Source organism: Schistocerca cancellata, chromosome 9 (genome assembly GCF_023864275.1).
Source record: "Schistocerca cancellata isolate TAMUIC-IGC-003103 chromosome 9, iqSchCanc2.1, whole genome shotgun sequence".
Classification (NCBI taxonomy): domain Eukaryota; kingdom Metazoa; phylum Arthropoda; class Insecta; order Orthoptera; family Acrididae; genus Schistocerca; species Schistocerca cancellata.
In genome coordinates, this window is record NC_064634.1 from 172,667,552 (window position 1) to 172,685,729 (window position 18,178).

The following is an 18,178-nucleotide window of genomic DNA, read 5'->3' on the forward strand; positions in this document are numbered from 1 at the left end:
ACAATCATTCAAAACGACTGCCGAATCGAGGCGGCAGCTGAAACGTTGCTGCTGCGATTGGAGGCTGTCTGTCTGTACTGACTTCTTTAGACTCACCGTCACCGCGGAAGAGTCTTTGATGTTTCACTACGACGCTCGAGAAAAGAACCAAAACAAGAAATGGAAACATTTCGATTCACCACGAGGAGCCAACCATCGTCAGGCACGTTGATGCGAATGTCTTCTAGGACTGCAATGGTGCCGTGGTAACGGACGTCTTCCCAACGGAAAAAAAGACTCTGAGCACTATGGGACTTAACATCTGAGGTCATCAGTCCCCTGGACTTAGAACTACTTAAACTTAACTAACCTGAGGGCATCCCACACATTCATGCCCGAGGCAGGATTCGAACCTGCGACCGTAGCAGCAGCGCGGTTCCGGACTGAAGCGCCTAGAACCGCTAGTCATATAACCTCGTCGTGAGATTTCAGTAGCGTCCCAGGAAGCTCTCCGGGGAGGTGTATTTCTCCACAACGCCCTAGCAAATTTTGCACAAGGCACAGCCACACGCTGATTCTTTGGGCTATCACATTCCTAACAGGCATTTATAGATGGCAATGTAATTTCCGAGGAATCTTGTTTGAACATCCAAAAACCGCTAATTCGTCCGTCGTTGGGAAAAATATACTGCATCGAAAGGTGAATATGTATAGAAATAACACAAAGTTTCAGCTGCGCTGTCTAAGGCATCTTGTCATGGTCCGTGTGGCTCCTCTCGTCGGAGGTTCGAGTCCTCTCTCGGGCATGGGTGTGTGTGTGTGTGTTGTCCGTAGCGTAAGTTAGTTTAAGATACATTATGTAGTGTGTGGGCTTAAGGACCGATGACCTCGGCAGTTTGGTCCCATAAGAATTTACCACAAATTTCCGGAACACCAAGTTTCATTATAGTAGTTTCATTTTTCGAGATGACACCTGGGACCGAATATTTCGTCCATAAGAGACGCCATTATGACTGTTGAAAAATACATATAAAACAGTTTCTGCGTCAGTCACTTGTTTATTTAGCCATTACGCGCTTCTATGGCTCGCCCCGTCATCTTCTAGTGGAGAATTGTTTATCTACACGACTAGTGTTGTTCTGGGATGTGAAAAAATGTCTGTAGTCTTCACCAATACCAGCTATGTAAATAAACAATTCTCCACGTGAAGATGACGGGGTGAATCATTGAAACATGTAGTAGCAAAATGAACAAGCGACTGACGCAGAAACTGTTTTATTAGTAAGTGGAACTTCTGATTGCCCCTGTAACACGCACGCGTCGCCGTTACCTCAGAGGAAATGCTCGCCTGCCCGCAGCATGAACCCCCGCGCCTTGCCGTCAATTAGCGGCGGCCTGCGCGACTTGATCGGCCGCCGGTGTGGCGCGACGCGTGAGCACAAACAGGTCCCGCGACACGCTGCGCTGTGAGAACAACGGCCCGTCACGGCCACAGCCATCCATTGTTGTGGCGACACAATGACCGCTTGCAAAGGCTGCCCAGCTACCGACACTTTGCACGGAACCGTTGGCCCGCTCACTTACAGCCCCCCTCCCCCCCCCCCCCAACACGCTGTGCTGGTGTTGCACCTTCCAACAACATCGCCCATAAGCAAGCTCCTTACTGTACATCATATTCCCCTCCTCCCACCCCACTTTCCACGCCACCCCTCCTCCACCACCTCATAACGCTGCATGTAATTACTTTTTCCTCCTAGAAGACAGTAACAGGAGACTAAATTGCCTTGACGAGCATTATAACATATTTCAGTTGGATCTTGCGAACATTCCAAAATGATGAAAAGGTTGGTAGCTCGCTTTAAACTTTAATAAACGTAATATTATGCTCGTCTTAACAAAAACACAGTATCCAATGACTACAAATTGAATCGCAATAGGAATCCTCAAGTCGCACAAACACCTGGGTGCAACAGTAAGTAGGGATACGAAACAAAATGATCTCACTGGCTCACACTTTGTTAAAGCAAGTTGGCAGGCTACGGTTCATTTGTAGAATAGTTACCAAACGCCGTCATTCAACAGAGCAGGTTGCTTACAAAACACCTGAGTGACTCACGCCAGAACACTGCTAAAATGTGAGGAGCCCATACCAGATAGAACTGAAGATATTGAACTTTATAAGGAAGGACGGTACTAATGCCTCTGACGTATGGAAGAGTGTCACGGGCGAGCTGAAAAATCCGAAGGGTTGATGCTTGAAAGTACACGTGAACTATCCCGGAAAAGTTCACTTATAAGTTTAAGATGAATCTAGAAATATACTACAGCCCTCTACATACTGCTCCCGTAGGGACCGCGAAGACAGGATTATAATTACTCTTCTTGCGCTCCATACGCGAACGGATCGTGTAGCTGCCCTAATACGCGATACAGTGGCACGTAATCTCTGCCGCGTACTTCAAAATGGTTTGAAGAGTAAGAATGTAGATTTTGTTTAGTGGCTCATTCCCTTACAACAGTTTCATGTGCTGACACTGGCTGCACATAAGATGTAGACTTCTTGTAGCTAAGAGTTCTTCAGCCTTACCCACCCAGTACTCAATGACGCAAACAGGTGGCTGAATTTATCTTAGCTTCGTGTGGACCCACACTTTCGCCCCGAAATATTTTGGAGTAAACTTGCACAGGTCTCTGACATATGAGCAACAGCGTGTCAAGACAATAAGCGAAGTCAAAACCAGAAACAGACAACTCCAACGAAGTGGCAAAATCTGGGAACAACACGTCTTAAGTTTTGGAACATTGGCATTCTATTACCGTAGACCTGAGTATGTCATTTTTTGATTAGATACCTCATTCTACAGAAAACATGTTGAAGTAGTCCTGAATCACTTTCATGTCTCATTAAGAGATGTCTCTAGCCAATCTTTGTCCACCACATATTATCGTCTCTGTGATACAAACGAAGAAGTCGCGTGAAAACAGAAAGAATGGAAGAAACGTCGGACCCATGATATCCCTATTCAGTGACCAATCATCAAGATCTACAGGCCGTCCAGATCACAGGCAACACCAAGAAATTTTAAAGTCTTTTCAGATGTTGAGATTGCTATGAGTCGACGTCCTGTAGTCCCAAAAAAGGAAGATCTAACGCTTTTCTCTATCCCGAAAGCTCTGAAAAGACTGCACATTGAAACGAGTGCTCATGTCGGAAATTATAGGATACTATGACATTTATTGCATACGTAAAGCTCATATTTTAAACACGCAAACTAGACTGCATGACTGTACACGATTAGCAGGAAAATTTCGTTTAAACGTTAACGCGAAGTAGGTAGCTTGTAAGGAAATAACAATGAATCTGTGACTTTTGGCGATGCATGGTGACATCATCGGTTGTTAAGGAAATGTTGCGGAAAATAGCATTCTTCCTTGTACCCGGGCATAAAACGTCGTAAATGTGAGGACGTCAGTGACAACTGTTAGCTGTTTAACGCCAGGGCTGATTATGGCACATTACCCAGTTTAAAGTAACAGTTCATTTCACTTATTATTTTGTAAACTACAGAGAAAAACACCTTTTTAAACACCCAGTAGATACCACGAAGGGTACAAGACGTAGGAACGCTTCGCAGTCGTCCCTGTTAGAAAGTCGTCATTTGTATCTCTAGTTCAATTTGTAGGCAGGAAAGAAAGCCATGAATTGTACGATTCGCTGAACCAAAAAGTGAGTGAGACGAGTCGCAGGAGCGGTGTGTCCCCATGAATACGCGATGGCCGTAGGCAAATACGGAACAGCGGCAGCGTTCCTCTGGCGAGTGAATTATACAGAAGGCACGCCCCGCGCCGCTGGTTTCCATTACGACAGCAGTTGGCGCACGCCGAAGCAATTATTCCACTCCTATGACGCGCGAATAGCCAACGCGTGCCTCTACTAACAAGTACCTCGGATCTGGAGAAATTCAGTTCGCTCGCAGATAGACAGTATTTTCACTGACACATTCTGAACGGGATTAATTTACCATGACAACCAAATACCAACCTTGAGACATCGTATTTGTGACGCGGGAGCGACAAAATAACAATGGAGATCTTGAGCACACTACGTAGTTCTGTGAACCTTAAGTGACGAGTAGAGTTTTTAACTCGACGGTCGTTTGGCGTTTTTATTTGCCGCACACGTTACTCTCTCAGCTCTGGGAACTCAATGTGCGTTAAGTAGCGAAGTAATAACCGAAGTGGTCACATAAATAGGTTACTAGAATGAGACTAATTAGATTTTATTACAATTCAGAAACCAGCAGCTTTTTTCAATATTGCGTCTTTCCTGCTAAATTTACTCCCTTAAACTCAGCATGTGTAGACACCGATCGTAAACACAATTCACAAGAACGAGAGGAACACGTGCATTAACGTCAGGTACGTTAAATCTGGTTTGATACAGGAAGTACCTATGATCTTATTGTATGGCTTGACAACTTCGCTATCGGTGTAGGCAAAAATTAAAATTTGCTGTCTACTGGCTGTGTAATGCATTACAGTGTAAGGTGGACCCCCAGAAGGAATGCAGTACTCGTGTCCCAGTGTGGAGACAGGTATCTGGCGATCTCTGCATTGCGGCGTCGAACGGACTTCACCACAAAACTGCAAGACGATCTCGGAAGGGTCAGTGGAGCAGCATGTCAAATCGCGCTGTAATGAACAGGATAGGACAAAGGACCTTACGACCCATACGTCCTGCTCGAATACTCCTCTAGACACCGACATTTTGCCGCTCGCCTTTAGTTCTGCCGTTCCCATGTCAACTGGCAACTTCGTCATAGGCGAAACGTGTTATTTACAGACGACTCCACATAGCCTATGAGAAGATGATGGCCGTGTTCGTGTGCGGATACCCTCGGTGAACGGTAACTGTCAAATGTTACGTAGGAAATCGACAGATTTCAAAGGTTCTGTGATGATATGGGAAGGTTTAAGTGTTGAAAGCCATACTGAATTTGTGACTGTAAAGCCAGGCAGTACATCTAACATTCTAACAGATCCTGTTGGACTACATAGTGGCTGCTCCGTACGGCGGTACCCTTAAATTCCTTCTAGTGCCAAATTCCACGTCAAACTCACTCGGGAACAATCGAACGCCCATGGGGTTAGGCCACCCAACAACATCGTGTTGTGAAAGGAAAAGACGTTGTTAAACCGAAATTACACGAAGTAGATTTAATGTGTGTGCGCAGTGCCCACAGAACACGAAAGGAGGAGGATCAGTCACAACAAAACGAGAGCAAATACAAAATATACACGCAAAACATTTTGCCACAACAAAATAACTTTTTTTTATCAAGAGATGTGTTAATTTGGTGATACAATTCACGTTTACAACGTTTGGTCTGCAGATGACATACGGTCAGTGCATGATACCATATAGATGGTCCTGCAAAACCATATAATGTAAAATCAAGGTAAGAACAAAAAACTATCTTTACGGCTAATTTTGTTAGAGCAGTTACAACCTAAGATATGTTCACTTTTCACAGTTATTCGATAAACAAAACCACTGATGATGACACAGAGGTGCTGAAACATGTTTGGGTAACAAGGAAAAAACAGTGATTTGCATAAAAGGCGGAACCTATATCCAATGGTTGTAACTGCAAACAAAAGCATACAAGAGCTGAAAATCCAAAATATGAATATAATTTGAAAGGAAATGCAAAACTGCTGAGCAGGAATGGATAGAGCACACATTCAAGGCTGTAGAAACATGCTTAAGTCGGGGGGAAGATACATACCGCCTATAGGAAAGTTAAAGAAACATTTTGAAGATAAGAAAAGCAGCTGCATGTATATCAAGAAGCAAACACGTAGTAAGCAATAAAGGAAAGATGACAGAATATAGAGGATTTACATAAGAGGAACAAACGTGAAGACAGTATTATAGAAACAGAACATGTAGCTGAAGATGAAATGGGAGATATGATACTGCGACCTGAATCTGACAGAGCATTGCTTCCGAATTTCTGAGATCCTTGTGAGGACAAATCATTGTGAAACTATTTCGCTTACTGTACAAGATATATAAGACATGAGAAATACCGTCAAACGTCGACAATAATGCAATAAATTAGCTATAGCAACAAAACTGTTTCTGAAAAACAGGAATTTGTGAACACGTAACATTAAGTCCTACGAAGTCTTTTCTGAAGATATTTGTCTGGAGTGTTTCCTTGTACGGAAGAGAAATATGGACTATCTGCGCTTCTGACACGGAGAGAGCAGACACTTTTGAAACGTGTTAATACAAAAGAACACTGAAGATCTGTGGATAAATCGAATAAATAATGAAATGAGAAAGTATGGAATCGAAACGGGAAAAAAAGAAATTTATGGCACAACCTGACAAAAAGAAAGAATCTTTTGACAGGACACATCCGCAAGCATGGACGAATAGTCAATTTGGCAATGGAGGGAATGTGCGGAAGGTTAAAAATTTTGAAGGGAGACCTAAGTGTGCAATGAACAGGCTGCAATTGGTAGTAGTAATTCAGTGATGAAAGGCTTTCACAGGATAACTTAAGAGAGCTGCTTCAAAGCAGTCGTCCGACTGGAGACCACAATCAACGACAAGCGAATGAATGCTAAGACGACACTCTTGTTACTTTAGACTCCAATTCTGATGGATAAGTTTCGATTGGCCATCGGTTACTAGATGATTGGACGGATGGCAGATTCGGAAATGCAGCACATGAGGTAAGAATTCAGCATTGTCGTTATCAACATAACCATCCACTGACTTTTGCAAAGTCACGGAAAACTAAATCTGGATGGCGCCATCCTCTCGTACGGAGATCAGTCACCGATTAGTGCACTGCGCCAAATTTTAATTTATGAGTTTGACATATTTCATGCTGATTTGCATGGAGTAGGTGCATGTAGACGCTGCTGTGAGGCTAGTACAGGGGAGCAAACACGAAGCGAATTCTTAGAAATACAAGCCAGCACTACATAGGAGCTAATCAGAGACAGGTGACTGCAGTCATGGGCAGACGCCACTGAGTGCCGCCGCCTCGGACTAGACGGTGGAATGAGGAGCAGAGCTACAATGCGGCCGGCGCGGCAGATGTGCAGAGCCGTGGGAACAGCACAGCACCCCGTACTGTCACGGTCGCCGGCGCTCCGCCGCTTCCGGGTCGTCCCACCTGGGCACCCGGCCGCGCATCACCTGCTCACCTCTCTACGTGAAGGCCGCCGACAAGCGAGCAAGGTTACTCACTACAAATGACATGACAAATCATCGATGCTTATATGGTCACCAACGTCTAAACATCGATGGCCGATAATTAATCAGCGATTCGAAAACGACGAATTGATCGAATGGCGTAAAAACAGCACACAAGTACATCTAACAAAAATTTTATTAATAAATATAGCAATATAACCCCTACGACTTATCTTACAATATAGATTAAGGAAAGGCAAACCTACGTTTCTAGCATTCGTAGATTAGAGAAAGCTCTTGACAACGTTGACTGGAGTTCTCTCTCAAATTCTGAAGGTGGCAGGGGGAAAATACAGGGAGCTATTTACAATTTGCACAGAAACCAGATGGCAGTTATAAAAAAAATGGCTGAGAGTACTATGAGACTTAACTTCTGAGGTCATCAGTCCCCTAGAACTTAGAATTACTTAAACCTACCTAACCTAAGGACATCACACACATCCATGCCCGAGGCAGGATTCGAACCTCCGACCATAGCACTCGCGCGGTTCCAGACTCTAGCGCCTAGAACCGCTCATCCACAACAGCCGGCGCAGCTATGGGTTGTAGCATCTCCCCGATGTTATTCAATCGGTATATTGAGCAAGCAGTAAAGGAAACAAAAGAAAAATACGGAGTACGTATTAAAATCTATGGAGAATAAATAGAAACTTTGAGGTTCGCCGATGACATTGTAATTCTGTCAGAGACAGCAAAGGACTTGGAAGAACAGTTGAACGGAATGGACAGTGACTTGAAAGGAGGATATAAGATGAACGTTAACAAAAGCCAAACGAGGATAATGGAATGTAGTCGAGTTAACTCGGGTGATATTAAGGGAATTGGATTAGGAAATAAGACACTTAAAGTAGTAAAGGAGTTTTGCTATTTGGGGAGCAAAATAACTGATGATGGTCGAAGTAGATAAAATGTAGACTGGCAATGGAAAGGAAAGCGTTTCTCAAGAAAAGAAATTTGTTTACGTCGGGAATAGATTTAAGTGTCAGGAAGTCGTTTCTGAAAGTGTTTGTATGGAGTATAGGAACATGGACGATAAATAGTTTGGACAAGAAGAGAATAGAAGCTTTCGAAATGTGGTGTTACAGAAGAATGCTGAAGATTAGATGGGTAGATCACATAACTAATGAGGAGGTATTGAATAGAATTACGTAGAAGAGAAATTTGTGGCACAACTTGACTAGAAGAAGGGATCGGTTGGTAGGACATGTTCTGAGGCATCAAGGGATCACCAATTTAGCATTGGAGGGCAGCGTGGAGGGTAAAAATCGTAGAGGGAGACCAAGAGATGAATACACTAAGCAGATTCAGAAGGATGTAGATTGCAGTACGTACTGGGAGATGAAGAAACTTGCACAGGATAGAGTAGCATGGAGAGCTGCATCAAACCAGTCTCTGGACTGAAGACCACAACAACAACATAGCAATAATTAACATTAATTATCCACAATTTTTGTAAAGACACATTTTTAATAGAGAAGATTCCCCACCTTCGGTCTATTTCGAGAGCATATTCTGCTTTTGGGAAGGGTCATTCGGAAGCTTACCATGTCGCTGCACAGCTCAAATTTTTAAGCGCGGTGTTCTGTAGCTTTGGATATGTAGTACCGATAATGTGATTCCATACTTCTAATGGATCTTGATGAAGATCTATAAGGTGATATTTCACGTAATAACCGAACTGCGATGGAAGGCCAGTTCCGTTCCTGATCTAGGTTGCAAATTATTCTTTTCTTGCGATGACGGTACTATGTTCGCTGGTTAAATGAAATCTGGTTTCTCAGTCTTCCTATAATGGAGCAATATGTTGCCCACCCTCACTAACAGTCGTTTCAACAGTTGCCACTATCCAATAGCTTGCATTAGTTGCATGCAGAATATTCTGATATTCAACAGATAGTTCTTAGTTACTGGGATTACTTTAATGCTTGAAATACGAGGATCATTTTCTACACATATTCCATCTGGGTAGTTGGCGCAGTGGTTAGCACATTGGACTCTGCATTCGGGAGGACAAATGTTCAAATCGCCGGCCACCCTTGCCGGTTTAGGTTTTTCGCGAGTTATAGGGAAATGCCGAGTTGGTTCCTTTGAAATGGCGCGGCCGACTCCCCCATCCTTAACCAACCCGAGCTTATATTCCGTCTCTAATGACCTCGTTGTCGACGGTATGTTAAACTCTAATATATATTCCTTCTTTTCTCCCTTCGTTCCTTCCATCCATATTCCAGACGCAGACATTTCTAAGGGCCGCAGAATGCCACAACCATCAGCCAGAGCTACAGTGCCTGCGGCTGTCATGTGTGATGCCTTAGCGTTGAAAATAATAATATTATTTATCATTGCAAACTGCTGGAAAACTGTTTCAATCATACAAATCGTTGAATACCTAGTGGATACTTCTTGAATTTGAGGTCTGATTCTTTTCTTAGCTCGTCACTTGCCACTACATTTTTTCGAACCATCTTGCAATCCTTTACAAAGAGGTAATGAATTCCTTAGTTCAGTTTACGAAATATTCGAAGCCAGAAGGCTGATTGTCGACCACTAAAACGTAGGCTTCCGCTCTGTTATTATAGTGGTGTATCGACTACTTTCTGAATGATAAAACAGTTTTAAATAACCACAGTAGCATGTCAAATTCTATTAAAGAAGGTGGCCTTTATTGCATCAGGACGTATACATTATATTACTGGCCAATTTCGGTCTGTGGTCATTTTCAAATACAGTTCCTTCCGTGATGTGTGTGTCATGTTTAAAACCTATTTAGTGCTCGCAGAAACAGACATTTTTTCCACCACACACACTTCAGCATTTTGCCTACATAGTCTTACACATCCCACGCTGCATACAGGCACACATTTTGTAACATGCCATGTAACCACATTTTTCTTTTTAACAAACGGCTTGACTCTTCGACGCCTATTCCGAGCCGTAAAGGACAGAAACCTGAAATTTGGAGGGGATGTTCATCTAATACTGTAGGCTCGTTTACGGAGGGATTCTTCGATATTCCGCCCCTGACGGAGAGAAATTGGGGATAAAAAGGCTTTTTTTTTAATATGTCGCTATTAAGACAATTTTGAAGTTAGCACTCCGTCTTCAGGCCACGAGTGGCCTACCGGTACCATCCGACCGCCGTGTCATCCTCAGTGGAGGATGCGGATAGAAGGGGTGTGGGGTCAAGCACACCGCTCTCCCGGTCGTTATGAAGGCATTCTTGACCGAAGCCGCTACTATTCGGTCGAGTAGCTCCTCAATTGAAAATTAGTATATGGTTTCTCGGTCGGAAATAAAGAAACGTGTTTCAGCATTTTTGGAAATTCAACCGCTAAGACGGTAGATCATCATTAAAATGTTTTTAAAGCTCCGGCTACGAAAACAGATATTCGATTTCTCGGTTGGAAATAAGAAAATGCGTTTTTGGAAATTTGGTCCCTAAGGGAGTGAAATAATGGATGAAAACAGTTGGATGAAAACAGTTACGAAAGTATTTCGTTACATAAAATAATATTTAAAGCTAAAACTATGAGAATTGGTATTTCACGCCTCGGTTAGATATACAGAAATATTTATCAAGAAATATTGCCCAAAGAACTCAAAAGACACGATTCACAAAAACGTGAAGAAGTACAATCGGAAAGCACTATGCTTCAATAACCTTATTTAGCGGAAAAAGTTGGAAGTTGTTGCAGTTTATGAACAACATAAAAATTCGATCAAAGATGATAAACGCGAGGGAAGGAGCTGACGCTAAGCTAGCCTTGCATTTGATAGCCTACTGTCATTATATAAATCTTTGTAAATACCGTCGATACTGTGGACTCACACATGAAGGGACAAACATACCGAGTACGTAGTGTAGAGGGTGAAATTTGAACAAAAACTGTATGGCGGCTTGATGGAAAACTTACATTTGAAATTCATTTATGCTACGACACAAATTAGTACTGACGCCTGCGGTAGCTCGTGATCACACATTCGCAATTATATCGTGAAAGGTTCGTTTGTGGACAAAAGATTATGTAACGTTTTTGCTTCTATTATCGTATACTTTCACCCGTGTCGTGTTTCGCTATAAATTGTGGTACATAGTGTCTATAAGAGATGTCGGCCTCAGAACGTTGTCTCGCGTTGACAGTTCAGCAAAAGGTGAATGAACTTATGCCGTGTAAGACTGACGCACTGAATACGCTGAGGATATCCATTCAGATGTTACCTGGGAAATGGGTAGAGGCGAGATCGCCAGTGTGTACTCACCTCGTTGGGCTCCGACAGCTCGAAAAGGTCCAGCCTGTTGGCGTTCCACTGCTGGATCACGCTGCGCAGCGTCTCTCGCTCCTGCTGCTTCTTGGCCGCAGCCTCCGACACGACGCCGCCGTTCATCTGGAAACACAAGCGCCTCATTTAGCGACTCGCAGCAGGAGCGCTCGGTCGACAACAAATAACCACATCGAATGGAAACTAGGCGTAACACTTCCCAAATTTATCACCTTGCGCTTATGTAGGCCACAAATGTCGTTCACCAAGACAAAAATGAAAGTATAGCTTGACATAGGCTGCCTTTTTTAAAAAAAAATCATGTTAACAACTGGCCACACGGGAAAACTTTGCAGTAGCATAATCATTACTACTTTCATTTCTTAGCTCTGACCGTGACCGTTACATCCAAAGAAAATACAAATCGCTGCAACCAATATATCTCCATCTACGTTTCACAAAATCTGACATGCGGGCAGTCCAGGTCGGCAAGAGGAATTTGCACTCGTCCGGAAAAGGAATAAAAACTTGTGAACATTTAATGGCAAAAAACGTAGCTATCGAGCTACAAGCCGTCACGCTTCGTACGTATGCGTCGCGCAAAAAAAGAGCGTTACCAAGGTTTATGGAGCCAATAGCATAGCATCACAGAAAGATTTCTTCCGACATGGCTGACTGTAACTGAACCAAATGTTACGTCAATATACAATAAATGCTTTCCATACGTAACAAACGTATGATGCTTGATGTCTCATTACGGGGCAACTTAATCAACATGCTCTGTTCCCCCTAACGAAAACAAAATAAAGGGTGGCGTTCAAATCGTTCAAACGTTATATTATGTACAAACCACCTTTCATGAACACCAATATGTAATGCAATACAGAATCCTTGTTTCCAACCAGACTGACAATTCTATTTTTTTCTGCTCAATTGTCGACGGGGCGTTGCCAGAAATAGATCACGCATGGTCGCTGTCTGGAACGTTATAGTAAGAGTAAAGTGCAGTGACCAAGCCAAGTCGAAGATATTTCTCGCAGCACCTCACGTAGTCATGAAAATACCAAGTGTAACTTTCTGGCAGATTACAACTGCGCGGCAGATCGGGACTAGAACCGCAGTCCTAGTACAGAACACAGTTTTAATCCGCCAGGAAATATCAAACCAACGCCCACTCAGCTACGTAGTGACAATTAATTCCGGAAATTAAGGCGACAGATTCCATCGTGAATCCGACTAGGCACTACGTACTATCATCCTTGTGTGTGTCACTAGTAGGCGACAATGGAAGGAAGAAATAAACAGTGACCTATTAAAACTTTTAGTCCGCCCCACTCGAAACCAAGTGGCAGTCCCTCAGTTTCGCGTAACTCTTACACGACACTTTTTTCGATGTACTATACGTTCATACAATTTTATGTCCTCGTGATCAACACAAGAAGCGTTTCTACGGTTACTGCCCTTAATAAGTGTACTTAATAATTCGTATAAAAAACACTGACTGAAGACAACAACAAAACAATGAGAAGATTCATAAAATGCCTGTACTAGTTACTGAGAGACGCAGCAGAGAGAGAAATCCCCGACTCACAGACCTGAGTACCCGGATTTCTGGCAGGCAGGCATGGGCCGGAAGGCATCTAACGTTTCGCGCTCAATCCGCCATCCGCTCCAGGCCCATCTCTCGCCGCTGACACGCAATCCCCGGAAGCAAACACGGGCGGTCGCGAACAGCCATCCATCACAATCGAATTACACGCCGCAGCCGGAGGCTGGCGCGAGCCACGGCAGTCTTCTGAAGAACGACGGCAGTAACATCAGCCAGAAACCTGCCTAAATCAGTTACTTGGGCGTGCGTTGTCAATAGTACCAGTTCCATCGCAACTTTATCGTTTCATTCTACGGCTAGAAACAAATACTTATAAACCAAATACCTTGCTAATGTAAGACTTCTGTCATGATCCATACTACTAAGTCGCTGCTCTCAAGTTTATTTCTCTTCAATTCTGGCGATGAAAATTCCTTCTGTCAGTGAGCTGCACTATTTAAGTTTTTTTGTTCTTTCTCATTCAAACAATTGTCAGACACATGCATTTTACAGAAGGAGAGTTTATATCTAGCAGCGTCCATTTCTACACTATATACCTATATAGATATGGTGTAGTTCTGGTAACAGCGGCTATGACCTGCTTCTTCGGTGCGGATGCACACATATTCCCCGAACTCTTACGGGACTTGGTAAGAAATTCTTCCACTAGTAATGAGTGTGTTGGGGTGGGACACTACGAATGTAGTGTGGGGACATACAAGGTGAGAATGTGGGTCTAGCAGGAGGAGTGCGTGAGACAGTCCCTGCAGTCGCGCTATCCTCCGTGCCCTCGGTGGCTCAGATGGATAGAGCGTCTGCCATGTAAGCAGGAGATCCCGGGTTCGAGTCCCAGTCGGGGCGCACATTTTCACCTGTCTCCGTTGATATATATCAACGCCCGTTAGCAGCTGAAGGTATTAATGTAATTCTAAATTTCTACACTAGTTTCTTAACAAATCCTCATTCTTGTCTTACCTTATTACTAACTATTTAGATTTACGTGACTGCTATTTACATCAAATGTAGCCTTGGTTTCCTCCAGTTTTCACTTCCCACTCTTCTATTTTGCCTTCTATCTTACTTTCATTTAGAGTTCATCCATAAGGCCAATGAACACACGATGTGGAAACTATGAATAACCACCTCACTCTCGAAAACGCAGGACCCATCGGTGTGAGCTCGAATCTCTTCCAGCTTTATCTTCACGGTCTTTTCTCGAGATGTACGTACGACGAGGAAGCAATACATTGATCGACTCGTTTTCGGGACGTACGCTCTTGGAATATGACCAGTAAACCACACCGTTATGCTACCGCGCTCGCTAAGTTAACTCTATGGTACCGATCCCCCCCACAGACGAGTAATCTTCAGGTACCGATCGAACGACGGATTTGTAAGCTGCCACTACCATCAGTGCACTACATCTCCTGTCGATTCTTCCAACCAATCTGTCTAGGATACGGCGCAACGAAGACCTGCTATTAATATCAGAAGAGATTTGAATAACACATTCAGCTTGCAAGGTTAAGGTGCATGCCGAAGCTATATTGATGTCCAGTGAAAACTGCGTGGTTACATCATACACACTTTCGAAATTTGTTATATGTGCTGACGCCAGACTTTTTCACGATTCTCCACCTAAATTATCTAGAGCACTGACAAATAAAAAGAATTTTGTTTTCGTTGACGGTTGACTGGAAGTCGTCCGCGGATTTCCTAAACTATGCAGCGTAAGCAGAACTGATACGCCAAACATTCTGGTCCGCTTTCGAATCCCTTTTGCAACAAATCATATAGTTTTTTTTTCATTCTAAGAGATGCAGGGAGAATGACAGTGAGAGATAAAGGAGTGGTGGTTTGTAAAAATGAACATTTTCACATATCTTAAAATGAATTTCTAGTCGAAATCTTCATTACTTACCTGAGATTAGTGAATGGTATACCGCATGAATTGTGTTGCGGAGTGATGATTCTGCCTGCTCTAGGACTTTAAAAAAATTAGAATTAGGTCAACATGTACCACAACACGTTAAGGAAGCCGCTGGAAAGCACGCACTGTTTTATATCTGATGCAACGCTGGTAACTACGAACAAGACCGTGTGCTTTCCCAACTTGCAGCCCTAGAACGCTTCGCAAGCACATGGTTAAGCGCGCAATGGATGTGGGCACGGCTACTAGGAAGATACCAAAGGGGCAACCACGAAATTTCCCAACACAATCACGTAGACCATAACTCACGCACGGCTCCGCACGAAGAGACTGCGTGCCGATCATCAGTCTGTGTACATTACCATTGTTTTTGCTGACGACACGTGAAAAAATCGTGAAAGCTGAAACCTGTCAAAAGGCATCACGCCGCACGAGCAACTAGCTGGCACCTCGGTACAAATACCCTCTGCCGTCTCGTGTACGGGTTTGTAAATGTTGAAGAAAGCGAACGGTGAGAACGGAATCAAGCAATGCGAATAGTGAGACTCAAATCGAGCATTTTTCCAACTCGCCAGCAACAACAGGGAAAGCCAGCTGTGGCAATGACTGGAACAGGAGAGAGGAATACAATAGAAGATGAATGGGTAGTTTTGAGAGATGAAATGGTGAAGGCAACATGGGACCATGTAGGTAAAAAGACAAGGTCTAGCACAAATCCTTCGATTTCACAGGAGATACTGAATTTCACTGATAAAAGAAGAGAAATAAAAACGCAGCAAATGAAGGAGGCGAAAGGGAATACAAACGTCTAAAAGTGAGACTGACAGGAAGTGCAAAATGGGGAAGCAGCAATGGCCAGACAAAAAAATGTAAGGATACAGAAGTAAACATCACTTTCGGAAAGGTAGATAACGCCTATAGGACAATCAGAAAGCCTTTGGAGAAAAGAGAAACAGCGATATGAATATCAAGAATGCAGACAGAAAACCAGTACCAAGCAAAGAAGGGAAAGGTGGAAGGAATATATAGAGGAGACTATACAAGGGAAATGAAGTTGAAAAGGCAATGTTATAGAAAGGGAAGTAGAAGTGCAACATGTATGAGCTTCAAGAACAATGGAACAATTCAGATTCCAACGAAAGCAAGTGTCGACAGATGTGAATATGAGTTTCGTATGTCATGGTTGCAAAATACTAACACGAACTCTTTACAGAAAAATGGAAATAGTGGTAAAAGCCGACCTCGGAGAAGATCAGTTTCGGTTTCGGAGAGGTTTTGGAGCAGCTGAGGCACCCTACGACTTAACTTATAAGATAGTTTAACGATAGGCAAAATTACTTTTATAACATTTCCAGATTTTCAGAAAGGTTTAGACAGTGTTGACTAGAATACGCTCTTCAAATTTCTGAAGGTAATAGGGGTAAAATATAGGGAGCGAAAGATTATTTAGGAGTTTAACAGAAACCGGGCAGTAGTTACGCGAGTCGAAGGGCATGAAAAGGAACCACTAATTGAGAAGAGAGTGAGACAGGGGTGTAGCCTATCCCCAATGTTATTTCATATGGACACTGTGCAACCTTTGAAGGAAAGAAAGGAGAAATTTGGAGATGTCATTAAAGTTCTGGAACGAGAAATAAAAACTTTTCACGTTTGCCGGTGAACTGCAGTTCCGTCAGAGGCAGCAGTGGACCTGGAAGAGCAGTTGTGACGGAATGGACAGTGTCTTGAATTGAGGACATACGATGAACGTTAACATAGGCAAAACAGGATAATGGAATGTAGTCGAATGAAACACTAAAAACAAAACATGAGTTTTGCTATTTGGATAGTAAAATAAATTACGATGGTCGAAATAGTGAATAGTGTAGAATGGCAATGGCAAGAAATGCGTTTCTGGAGAAGAGAAATTTGCTAACACAGAACATAAATTTAAGTGTTAGGAAGTCTTTTCTGAAGGGATTTGTCTGGAATGGAGCCTTGTACGGTAATGAAACATGGAGGATAAGCAGTTCAGACAACAAGCGAACAGAAGCCTTTGAAATATGGTGCTACATAAGAATACTGAAGGTTAGATCAGTAGATACAGCGTAACGTTATTCGGAGATGAAGTTTCACAGGATAGAGTATCGTGGAGAGCTCCATTAAACCCGTCTTCAATATGAACACAACAACCACAAGAAAAGTAAAGGATAGGATTTCTTTCTTTGACCACGTCATGAGGAAACACCAATTACAGGGATACTCTGGAATCTGAAACAACTAGTAGGATGAATCAAGGAAACCAGAGAGGCTGTGGAAGGAGTAGATATAAGCCTGCAAGTTCTGCAAAACAAAACAGAAAATCTCAGGAAACTGAAAACAGGAAAATAACACTTAAACTAAAAATACACGAACGACACACAGTGGAAAAGGTATTTACAGATGTGGAAATACGGAAAAGATCAGAACGAATGAAAAGATGTTAGGTAAAACGGAAGGAACGAAACATGCGCTTATCGAAGAGGACGTCCAGCAAAAGACTGGTTAGGGCGGTCCTAGGAGGTCAGAATACTAAGTAATAATAATAGTTACACAACGAGCTGAAATGTTTATATGGCTTGTATACAATTTACCTTTAATTTTGTCACGTTTCCTTAGTTACGTATGGTATTATCTGGGTCACTGACTAAAATAATTGAAATAAACTAAATTACAAGTTAACAGTAGGCTATAGAATGTCACTTCAGCGCTTCGAAATTTATATTAACCTTACTAGTGTAATGTAGTCTTGAGTGGTCAACTAACGACGAACTGAGGCTTAAAAACGCATAGCGTAATGTTGAACATAGTAATAAAAAACACGCAACGTAAATATATATCTATGTTTTGCAACGACCTCTTCAGCTGCTCACGCGGCAGCAGATTTTTTTTAACGATAATAAATGCGTATGCAATATCACCATGTCCGCGAACAGCTATACGGCAGTCTTTATTCACGAATTTCCCATTCGCGATGCAGCCGTCTAGGCCCGCATGCAATCTAGTCGGCATCTACAACTGTATTCCGAAAGCCATCTTACGCTGTGTGGCAAACAGGACTTCTGATATTTTCTTTTGCCGCCTACTCATTTCCACACGCGAATGGTAGGTGGGAAGAACGACTGTTGGT

General features: G+C 42.9%; 1 protein-coding gene and 1 non-coding gene across 3 annotated transcripts in view; one reads left to right on the top strand and one right to left on the bottom strand.

Moving 5' to 3' along the window:
* Positions 1-18,178, bottom strand: part of LOC126101143 (afadin) — a 1,121,024-nt gene that overhangs the window by 569,069 nt on the left and 533,777 nt on the right. For both annotated transcript variants that reach the window (XM_049911831.1, XM_049911830.1), the window contains exon 2: positions 11,513-11,638. In XM_049911831.1, coding sequence (XP_049767788.1) covers positions 11,513-11,638 — 126 coding nt within the window. The remainder of the gene's footprint in view (positions 1-11,512; positions 11,639-18,178) is intronic.
* Positions 13,887-13,961, top strand: Trnat-ugu (transfer RNA threonine (anticodon UGU)). Its single transcript has one exon. It is a non-coding gene; the product is annotated as a tRNA-Thr (tRNA).